Below are 11,628 nucleotides of genomic sequence, written 5' to 3'. Positions count from 1 at the left end.
ATTTGAGAAGACCACTTTGTGAGGAATCTGGAATACCGAACTAAAGAGTTTGGATTTTATCCTACAGTGGGAGTTAGAGATATATTTTCAAATAATCTAGAGGAATACATTGTTTTCATTCAACAGAGCAGAGGGTGGGTTGGAGGGCAGAAGGTTGGGGTTTCCCAGCCCAGTGCAGTCACCATGATGTAACTAAAACTCAGATTTTAATTTACACCTAATGCACAGGCATTTTCTGCTATGTTTCTAGTTGACTCATTTCCCAAGTCTCTGATCTTGGTATAAACAGGGCAGGAAAAATGCACATGAGATTCGAAGCATGAATTGGCCAGTGGTTGCTTTTTTTTTTCAATCCAGCTTTATCAGCCGTCAGCTCATGAATATTCACTACTATTCTTAATTTTCACTGCTACTTCGAGGATATTTTCTATATCCTCAGAGATATTTCATTTGGAAGTTTACAGGAGCTACATTAGGCACAGCCAAATAGCTGCTATTTTAAAATGGAAATCCCTTCTTGTTGATGTTTTGAGACCTCACTGCAAACAGATGCTCAGAAGAAAAATATGGGCTATATGGTGAATTAAGAAATCCTGAAAATGGTCACTGTTGTGTGAAAAGCAATTATATACCTCACGCCAGGCACACTAAATTCTTTTGTTTCCTTGACCACATGAGTTGTTTTCCTCCTCCGGCCTAGACATGGGCTGCTCTCTCCGCATGAACTCCCATCCCTATTCCCACACAAGCTTCCACCTGCCTGCATCCTAGACTCTGTTTGGTCCTTCATGACTCGGTTTAATGTCACTTCCTCACAGAGGCATTCCCGAACCTCCTTACACTTGTTTGATTGGATTCTCCTGTCGTTCTTTCTTCTAATATCACATAACTTCCTTCAGATGCTTATCATAATCTGGAATTATGTATTAGTGTGACCATTTGTATAATATCTATTACCTACTTCAACTTCAACCCCAGCTGCATAGAGTGTAAGCTCTAAAATGGCTGAAGTGATGTCTGTTTCATGTGAAACCGTGTATCAAAAATTTACTGTAGCTTCTTGCACATGATAGGAGGTAGGAAATATAGATGTGTTGTTAACTGATTTTTGAAAACACAGGAATAAAAATGAAGATAACTTATGTATTTTATATAGCTTTAGATACTTAATGTAAAACTTTGTATGAAGCTTCCTATCCTTGTATAGCTTCCTTTCTTACGAGCACTATTTTTGAAATAATGGTCACTCCATGAGGTAGATGACACCATAAAGCTTGAGGTCTTTAAGGACTGAATCAATTTCAACATCTTTTGATCATTTCTCCAGAAAGAATTGCTGCTGACGAAGCAAATCACCCCAAAAAAGAAAACTCTCAGAGAAATTTTAAAATAGGGGTTCATCTATATTGCTTAGAAATAATTTCAGAAAATCTGTAGTGAAAACAAATTCCAAAGATGATTGAGATGGTTATTATTCAATGAACACATCTTAAATCAAACACATGTCAGATCCCCATGGCATTTCCTGATGGTGCCTCATTCATGTGGGAATTTAAATTAAACACATTAGAGATGTTTAGCTACTTTATCATTTCAGATTACAATGCACATTATTCCATGTAGTAGCTTTGATTCTAAAGTGCATGAATTTTTTTTTGTTTTAATGCATAGTTCTGTTGGATCTGCTCTAGAATAATTTCCTATTTAAAGTAATCCTATTGGCAAGACCTTCTAAGTAAGGAAACTTTTGTAATATTAATAATTACCCTAAATTTATCTTGTTTGTTAGTAATTATTTGACTATTGGATTTTTTTTAAAGGGTGCATGGACAGGAGGTAGTCACATCTCAAGGCAAACAATCCCCTAAGAAACTTACTAACTCAGCTCATATCCCAGACAGCCATCATTTTATTTTTTGTCTTTATAAGCAGGAAGGAGAAAGAACACAGTCTGGAAGCTATGAAGGTTTCACTTTTGTTTTCCTTAAAAAATGAAACATCAAATGTAAAGTCTCTAGTCTGGATTACTTAAACCTACATGAGGAGGAAAAATTATTGGGCTGTGGCATAAGGCTCTAAGGCTTGAAAGTCCCCAAGTAGAGGTAGCAGTTACTAAGCTGTTGCCTTAATTACAGACAATGTGGTCTGGAATACCTGACTGAGGTGGAATCCAGCTCCTCTGTTTATGAACCCTGTATGCATGTGTAAAGCAGGAAGCACAATAATCTCATGGATTTATATAGATGAATGAGATATTTCATAGAAAACCCTGAGCATAGTACCTGGCATATAAGTAGCACTCAAAAAACAGTGGCTGTATGGATAATACATGTCTATAAACACAAATCTAAATCATGTCATCTTCACAGATGTTTCTTCATTTAATGAATGATTTAAACCCCTTGGAAAAAAGAAGCAATCAATGGGACTGAATAATTTAGAGTAGCTATATAGTTGTTTCTATAATTAAAATTTAGACATTTTAAACAAGAATGAATAAATGCTTAGATGTATGTGTCTGTGAGAGAGACCGAGTGTGTGTGTATGTGCATGTGTGTATGCATGGTTGTTTTTTTTGTTTGTTTGTTTATATGGAAACAAAGGCATCTTATTATGGTTGATGAGGATTATTCCTCCCAGACAATGTTGTTTCTCTGTCCTGGATAGTACACTTTGATGTTACCAACCCTGGCCTAAGAGTGGCTTTTATTGTTTTCTCCCTGGTTCTGTTGGGGAGGGAGAACCAAAGAAGAACAAGAACAAAAACATTTCATCTTAGTTAGACTTCATCTTACAATTTTTTTGAAAAAAAAATGAATATCTTTTCTTCAGCAAATTGTATATTTTTATATCCATCTCTCTTATGTGGCCATTCCAGTATCAGTCCCCAGAAATAACAACATGTGAATATCACACCAATTTTTGGCAACAAAAAGGCATAGGTTTTCTTCCTTATTCTTTCTGTATCATTTTGATTAATAAATTCTTAAGGAGTGGCCTATTGTGCAATTTCTAAGAAAACCACCAAGCTGTTAATGAAGTAAATATCTGTTTAATTTACAAACATCAGCAGTGTAACTGATATTAGTCTGGAGAAAGACAAAGCACACTGAATTATACATGTACATCTAATTTTCTTTGTAAAAAAAAGAAGTTTTCAGGAAGAAACATCTGCATCTTTACAGGGCACCCTGGGATTTTAATGAGGGAAGAGCACAGTCCACTATAAATCATTATCAATTCTACATGGTAATTTAGCAGCAAACATGTTAACATGGGAACATTAAGATAATAAAGGAGTTTTATTGTTTGGGGGGAAAAAAAAATCACAGTTCTTGACATGACAGTCTTTTTATCCCCACCCCACCCCCAGAAAAGGGCAAAAAAGGTCAAGGACATATTAATTTGCAAAAGGTCTACTTTCTAGTGTTGATTGCTACACACCATTTCTTTTCTGAGAGGACATGTTGCAGAGGGGCCACTTCTTTCTGTACAATGACCATCTCACATACAGATTTGTGTTTTCCTCTCTTGGACTTTGCACACTCTCTGCAGGTGTCCTGAATGAGGCCAGTAGGTCAGTGACATCAGTGAGCAGATGTCAAGGTCAACAAACAGACCAACACATATTTATCCCAAGATAAAACCCTATGTTAGTACTATTGCCAAAAAAAAAAAAAAAAAAATCCTGATTTTTTTAAGTTTGAAAAATGTACAAAAATATCAGGATAATTATAAATTAATATATATTAAAGCATCAAGGAACAGTAAAAGGATGGCCTAAAATGTTAAGTACAATGTACTTTGATACAATAAATATTTCTCATGGAAACTGAATACTGTATAGGGCTGTTTAGAACTCATAGAAACAAAAAAATCATATTATTACTAATTTATTTATCAATAATCTATTGGTTCTTTATCATCTCCTTTATCATTTATATTACAAAAAATTAATACTGGAAAATGGTAAAGACTTTTGTGTGCTGCTTCTGCTGACATGCTGACATTTAAAAGGAAGATAAAATTTATTTTATCACTTTCATTTCCTCTTGTGAATGGAACCCAGATCCTCAGGACACTTTATATTTTGCACGAAATATTTCTCATCCATTTGTTCTATCTGTGAATTCTGGAGTTCCATTCTCTTGCCTTGCATCCTCATTCACACGCATGTGCTTGGTATGTCCTAGTGAACTTAGTTGATGTGAAGGAGGGTACGCAGGTTTTATGCTCTGGAAAATTTCACAGCAGTGCACAGTAGCTCCTCTGCCCCTCGTGCATGTGCTTCTGCTTGTCTTCAGCATGTTACAAAGATGGACCCGAGTTGCAATGGTTCCCATCGCTGTTCTAATGCCTCCAGGTATATCTTTCTTCATACTTCTCCAGCATAGGGGAAGCTTTAGTTCAAGCATTTCTTTTTTTTTTTTTTTTTCCAAATGCAGAAAAAAAGTCTTTATTCTCATAATAAAAATAAGTCTGTTCTGTATTTTACAATATATTTCAAATATTTCCACTATGAAGCCTTAATTAGTCCAACATGGTCAAGAAGTATACAACCTTTTCCAGAGACAGAGCTGCCGGGAGCGTGCTTAGGACGCACACCTCGTACAGCCGCACTTCACCACCTTCTCAACCTCGTCCACAAAGGAGGACCCGTCAGTGCATTCGAAAGAGTATTTCCGCCGCTTGCTTCTCAGAGGTCCACAGCACTGCCCTCCTGCACACCCACCTCTGCACTCTAATCGGGACACCTTCTTGGTTGTCTGGCAAGCAGCATAGCCCTGCTGCTTTTGGTAATAATCTCTTATCCGTTCCCCTCGACAAGAGATTTCTGGAAAAGAACAAAAAGCACGAGCATTTTAAGAACAGTCACTGTAAGTCATGCAGAGTGACTGTGAATCCACAACTTAATTCAGAAGCCTTTGCTTCCACTTTGTAACCTGCTTTACATATTATTAGCTGGTGGCACGGCTTCCTATTCTTTGAAAAATACTTCTTTTTGGTCTTTATTTTCAGCCAAGTGAAAGCTATATATGTAGAGTATAAATACAATGCTATTGCAGTGACAAGAAAATTGGATTCCTAAATCTTTTCTTTCATTGCAAAAAAGGAAAAAAAAATACACATTTTCTGTTTTTACACTACTAACAGCTGGTTTTGTTTACCACAGGGAGTAGTTTCAGAGAGTATGCGATTTTATTTATTAGACCTGGAGTTTAATATTATCCAATCTGTTACTTAATACAAGTAACATTCCACTAACTTCATAAATTACCCCAGTATGAAGTACGTAGTTCGAAAAAGAGACATCTGCTAAAAGCTTCCACGGGCACGTTCTTCTTGTCTCGTCCCTCTGACACACAAGACAAAATCCGTGCCAGCTGGAGACCAGGCGAGCTCTGATCACGCAGACAAAGGAGGAGGAGGAAGGTGAACTAAGAAGTCAGCCTGTTTCCGTTCCTCTCACCCACATGATTTGCTGTGATAAATCAGTCGATTCTAAGGTCAAAGGTCATTTTGTACTAAAACTAGAGCAGAATTAGGAGGACCATCTTCTGTGTGCCAGAAGATTAATAATATATATGGATGAGAACAGTCGGTAAAGGTAAGACAGGAGTAAAGTAAATGTGCTTCAGGTAAAAAGGAGTATTTCTTTTACAGCAAATCAACTTGTGAGAAGCATCTGAAGGCTGCGTACAATCTTGTGGTGGAGGTTTAAGGCCATTTCACATCTGGTGCCTTCATAATACTTGAAAATAAATCAATAGCAGCAACTGCAAGTAGTGCGAAGACCTGGTATTCTCTCCTATCACTCCTCTCTCTCCTATCACTCCCCTCTCTGTTGCTCCTGTTTTTTTTTTTTCCCCACCTTTTCTCTCTCTCTTTTCAAAGACGGGGTACCCTTCTTGCTTTGCTATGAGCGAGGTACCCAGTGGGGCTGGCTTACCTCGATCGCAGCTGTCCCCCGTGTATCCGCTGCTGCATTCACAGTAGGGCTGCCCTAGGCCTGAAAGCCTGCACTTCCCATGCTTGCACTTGATCGCCTGGCACGGGTTAAACAGATCTTCCTCTTCATCACAGAGGACGCCTCCATGGCCCTCCAAGCACTTACAGCTGTAGGAGAATGCATTGATGGGCAAGCAGGTGCCATGTACACACCTACAGGGAGGAGGAACACAGGAGTGGGAATGCATTCAGCAGAGGAGGTAAGAATGAACGGAGGTGATGTAAGAATGGAGGATGACTGAGAAAATATGAGGGACAGAGTGCTAATGCCTAATGAACCTTCCCTCCCCTCCCCTCCTTTCCCCTCCCCTCCCCTCCCCTCCCCTCCTCTCCCCTCCCCTCTTTCTTTCCTTCCTTCCTTCCTTGGGTTTGGCTTTGAGGCTTTCAGGTGTGTGCTCAACTACCAAGCAGCAGGAACTTACTTATTTCCAAGGCAAGGGTCATTGGTCCGTTGGTCACAGAGGGGCCCCATCCATCCTTCCTGGCACTCGCAGGTGAAGCCTGCCTGGCTGCTGGGCTGGCATGTGCCATGGGCACATACCTTCTTGTGGCATGGCTCACAGCCAGGCAAAATGCCTGTTTGCATCGGCACCTTCTGGAAGTCCTGCAGCTCACTGTTGATGTAAAGCTTCCGGATGCAGCCGTGGAAGCTGGTTCCGTTCTGCCCAGGGGCCTGGCGCAGAGATGCCACGTTGCTCTTCCCTGGCATGCCTGGGGAGGAACACCGGGTCAGAGGTCAGGCTCTCTGGGGATTTCTCAGCCATTTGCTACCCAGAAATACTGATGCTTAGGACCTCACTGCCAACCTATTACGGCAGGATATTTGGACAGGGTGGTAGGGAAGTGAAGTGGAGAAGAGATGTGTGTTTTTTTTTGTTCTGTATTGGAAGACGCTCCAGGGAATTCTAATCCACAACTAGAACAAAATACCTAGTTCACTGGTGGTTAATCTTTAACTTTTAAAATTTGCTTCAAAGAAAACTTTACATGTACACAAATGTATAAAACGTAGAGGCAGAGCTACTGTCCTTAAAGGCAAGATTGGGGGAAGGGAATGCTCCCTCTCCGTTTGTCCTCCACCCCCCACCTCCAGGCACACACTCCTGGAAGTCTGGAGCTCCATAAAGCTCAGTTTGTAGTGCTCTAATTCTATCCCTTATCTTAAAGACAAGGGGCTAGGGCTCAGAAAGCCCTGGCGACATGCTCAAGGTGACCCAGCGAGTTTAGGTTAGAGTTAGGCTGATGAGAAGAACCTCCTCTATCTCTGGAATCAGGGGTAGGTCCACCAGGTCTCAGGGGCTGAGAACTGGGGTTCACAGTGACCATTCACCCCAGCCCTGCCACATTCTAAGTTGGCAATGAATCCAGCTCGCTCCTGGCAGCGTCCCTGAGCTTGGTCAACGATGTCAATGCCATAAACTCACTCCTGATTCTTTTCAGGACAGCACCTCATTCACATCATTTTTTCTTTCTTGCTAATTGAGAGTGAAGACTTCATAGTCCAAGAAATCAGAAATAAAAAAGAAATCCCTTCAAAAACAGAGTATTTGCAATCTTTGTATATATACATTCCACTAGCGACAGTCATCTGGTAACACTCATTTTGGCAAAACGGAAGAATCTTTCCATGGCCTAAGCCAGACCCTTAGTCCCTGGAAGGCATCCTGCAGGAGGCACCCATCCAGGGAAGCGGGGAGGGTGTTGGAGGCTTTCAGAGTGCTGGCAACGCCACTACCACCTCCCCACAACCCCCCAGTTATGCTTTAGCTGTGCCTAAACTCTGGACTACTGGCTGGAAGTTCTAGGCTGAGGAAGACCCAGTTTCTCATTCTTTAGGGGGTTTGTTGGTTATAAAGACCAAGAACTGTAGCACACTGTGGGTCCGAACTTATGCCACCTTCTCCTTTCCCATTCATAGGAAATGACTCATCCATTGGCATTCAAAGCAGCCACCAAAGTCAGAGAGCTAGCTGTATGAAACCACTAGGGTAGAGGGTAAGGATTTCTGGTTCTGTGTGCACTTGCAGTTGTTTCTTCTCTCTGGGGCTTAGCATTGTCATCTATATATCATGAGCATATGGACCAGAGAAGCTGTCCTAAGTTTGTCATATGTAAGAACCAACAGCAGTGCATGCTCAAAGGCAGTTTTGCAGGCTCCACTCTCTCCCCCTTCTGAGGTTCTGATGCTGTTGGAACAGGAAAGGTGCAGAAATCTAAATATCTACATGCAGCTCAGGTGATTCAGGTAGTCCATGGTTACACTCTGACAGGTACTGAATGAAGTCTCTTGGCTGTGAAGTTCTGTGAGTACAGGTGTCTAGTCATGTCCCTCTTGCTGTGGGTTGCTTTCTAGAGCAGGGCCAAAAGGATGAAACTTACCATTTCCAGGAGAGGACTGGTGACAGAAAATTCCTTGCCCTGGGGTCAGTTTTTCTAATTTAACCACATCCATCCATCATAAGGACTTTAATGACCACACATTTATGGTCCTTTATTCAGTGGTTAAAAATGAACTTCTTCCAAAACTATTTTTAATAGCTCATTTTGATATAGGCACAACACGCATATGTGCACATGTCAAGAATAAATACAGATTGGCAAAGTGCCACAGCACAGAGAACAATTAGTAAATCTGTTCCGTTTTGTTCCAAAGTTAACAATTAGAAAAAGCCCAGCTTTGACTAAAGTAATCTGTAAATGAAAATGTTTAGACATCATACATATATTTGACTTTCAATAGGCTATCATAAAATCAAGAATTATTCTGAGTCAATCTTTTCACATGCTAGCTAGGAAACTAGGTCTTCATTGACAAACAGAAGTAGATCCATGATCTTTTTTTTTTTTTTGAGATGGAGTTTCACTCTTGTTGCCCAGGCTGGAGTGCAATGACACGATCTCGGCTCACTGCAACCCTCGCCTCCTGGGTTCAAGTGATTCTCCTGCCTCAGTCTCCCGAGAAGCTGGGATTACAGGCATGCGCCACCATGCCCAGCTAATTTTGTAATTCTAGTAGAGATAGGGTTTCTCCATATTGTTCAGGCTGGTCTCAAACTCCTGACCTCAGGTGATCCACCCGCCTCGGCCTCCCAAAGTGGTGGGATTACAGGCATGAACCACCACGCCCAGCCAGATCCATGAATTTTTTTAAGCCTTTCCTCTATGCCATGGACCTAGTTGGAAGTCATTCAATCAATCAGTCAATCAACCAACAGATAACTCAGCAAACAGCTTGTAGCCTTATTTCTACAGGCCTCAAAATAGCAATAAAGAGACCAAGTATCAAGCCTAGGTCCTCTGTCCCATGGCAGGACAAGGAGGGCATATGTCGCATATACATGGATTTCCATGCATGGGGCTTATTTCTTGATTTTTTTTCCCCATTAGGTAATAAGGGTTCAGTTGGACTATAGACAAAAAAAAAAAAAAAAATTAAATTATTTTGTGTCGGCCAAGTGCAGTGGCTCATTCATGTAATCCCAGCACTTTGGGAGGCCGAGGTGGGTGGATCACATGACGTCAGGAGTTTGAGACCAGCCTGCCCAACATGATGAAACCCTGTCTCTACTAAAAATATTTAAAAAATTAGCTGGGTGTGGTGGCAGGCGCCTGTAATCCCAGCTACTTGGGAGGCTGAGGCAGGAGAATCACTTTAACTCAGGAGGTGGAGGTTGCAGTGAGCCAAAATTGAGCCATTGCACTCTAGACTGGGCAACAAGAGCGAAACTCCACCTTAGGAAAAAAAAAAAAAAATTGTGTCAAGTAAAGCACATATCCTGGGTATAACCCAAGGGTAGATGAAGCTGCCTCTCCATATACTCACCAAAGGGCTGCCTCTCCCCATATGCTGAGGCAACACCTTCAGGCAGTCTTTCTTGGGCAGCACCCCTGTTTTTTGTTTGTTTTTTTTTAACTTTTATCTTAAGTTCAGGGGTATATGAGGGTTACACTCCCATCAACAGTGTATATGTGTTACCGTATAACAAACTGGGTAAACCCATGTCACGAGGGGTTTGTTGTACAGACTATTTCAGCACCCAGGAATCAAGCTTAATGTCCATTAGTGATTTTTCCTGATCCTCTCCCTCCTCCCACCCTCCGCCCTCTAATAGGCCCCAGTGTGTGTTGCTCCCCTCTCTGTGTCCATGTGTTCTCATCATTTGGCTCCCACTTACAAGTGAGAACATGCGGTATGTGTTTTTCTGTTCCTGTTAGTTTGTTATCGATAATGGCCTCCAGCTCCATCCATGTTCCTGCCAAGGGCATCAGCTCAATTCTTTTTTGTGGCTGCATGGTATTTCATGGTGTATATATACCACATTTTCTTTATCCAGTCTAGAATTGATGGGCATTTAGGTTGATTCTATGTCTTTACCATTGTGAATAGTGCTGCAATGAATATATGCATGCCTGTGTCTTTATGAGAGAATGATCGAGATTCCTTTGGCTATATGCTCAGTCGTGGGATTGCTGGGTTGAATGGTAGCTCTATTTTTAGGCCTTTGAGGAATTGCCACACTGTTTTCCACAATGGCTGAATTAATTTACATTTCCACCAACAGTGGTATAAGTGTTCCTTTTTCTCCACAACCTTGCCAGCAGTTGTTATTTTTTGACTTTTTAATAATAGCCATTCTCACTGGTGTGAGATGGTATCTCATTGTAGTCACTTTATATATATATATATTTTTTTTTTTTTTTTTTTTGAGATGGAGTCTCCCATTGTAGCCCAGGCTGGAGTGCGGTGGCGCGATCTCAGCTCACTGCAAGCTCCACCTACCAGGTTCATGTCATTCTCCTGCCTCAGCCTCCCGAGTAGCTGGGACTACAGGCGCCTGCCACCACGCCTGGCTAATTTTTTGTATTTTTAGTAGAGACGAGGTTTCGCCATGTTAACCAGAATGGCCTCGATCTGCTGACCTCGTGATCCGCCTGTCTCGGCCCCAAAGTGCTGGGATTACGGGTGTGAGCCACCACGCCCGGCTGTAGTCACCACTTTGAAAGGGAACCTAGTTACCTCGCTCTCCTTTTCTCCCTCTGCTTCTCATGCCTTTGCCATACAGCATTCAAGCTGTGGTCTTACAGGTTCCTTGTGCTTTGAAAATCTGAGTCACCCTTGAGACTGCACTCTAAGCGGGGAGAAAGCGGACCCATGGTGATCTCTGGCAGTGGGACTGGGATGAAAGTGGTTTCCTTGAGGCCTGGGTGCACAGAGGTGCTGTTTGAATTCTTCCAGGCCCTCGACCTTCAGAAGGATAAATACTTCTCATTTTGGAGTTTAAAACTTTTTTTCCTCTTTTTTTTTTTCTGGGCTGGGGACTGGGGAAGGAGGAATGTTCTGACTTAAACAGTCTCATCCTGTATTTTCTTTTTTATCTTGAGATAGTGTCTGACTCTGTTTCCCAGGCTGTACTGCAATGGTGCAGTCATGGCTCACTGCAGTCTCAGCCTCCCGGGCTCACGTGATCCTCCCTCCTCAGCCTCCCAAAGTGCTGAGACTATGGGTGTGAGCCACCATGTCCAGCCCCCTTTATTTTTAAAATTTGTTTTGTACTCCATTCTAAAGGGGCTTTGAAAGGTTTAATGAAGTGGATTCTAATGAAAGCATAATAAAACCAA

General features: G+C 41.6%; 1 protein-coding gene across 2 annotated transcripts in view; it reads right to left on the bottom strand.

The window, feature by feature from the left end:
- Window positions 1-3,032: 3,032 nt before the first annotated feature.
- Window positions 3,033-11,628, bottom strand: part of SLIT2 (slit guidance ligand 2) — a 370,550-nt gene continuing 361,954 nt past the window's right edge. For both annotated transcript variants that reach the window (XM_005554557.4, XM_005554559.4), the window contains 3 exons: window positions 6,432-6,720; window positions 5,951-6,162; window positions 3,033-4,834 (listed from right to left, as the gene is read on the bottom strand). In XM_005554557.4, coding sequence (XP_005554614.3) covers window positions 4,593-4,834; window positions 5,951-6,162; window positions 6,432-6,720 — 743 coding nt within the window. In that variant the 3' untranslated portion in view covers window positions 3,033-4,592. The remainder of the gene's footprint in view (window positions 4,835-5,950; window positions 6,163-6,431; window positions 6,721-11,628) is intronic.

Source organism: Macaca fascicularis, chromosome 5, assembly GCF_037993035.2.
Source record: "Macaca fascicularis isolate 582-1 chromosome 5, T2T-MFA8v1.1".
Classification (NCBI taxonomy): Eukaryota; Metazoa; Chordata; class Mammalia; order Primates; family Cercopithecidae; genus Macaca; species Macaca fascicularis.
The sequence above is the reverse complement of the archived record's forward strand: the minus strand, read 5'-3'. Positions and strand labels throughout refer to the sequence as shown.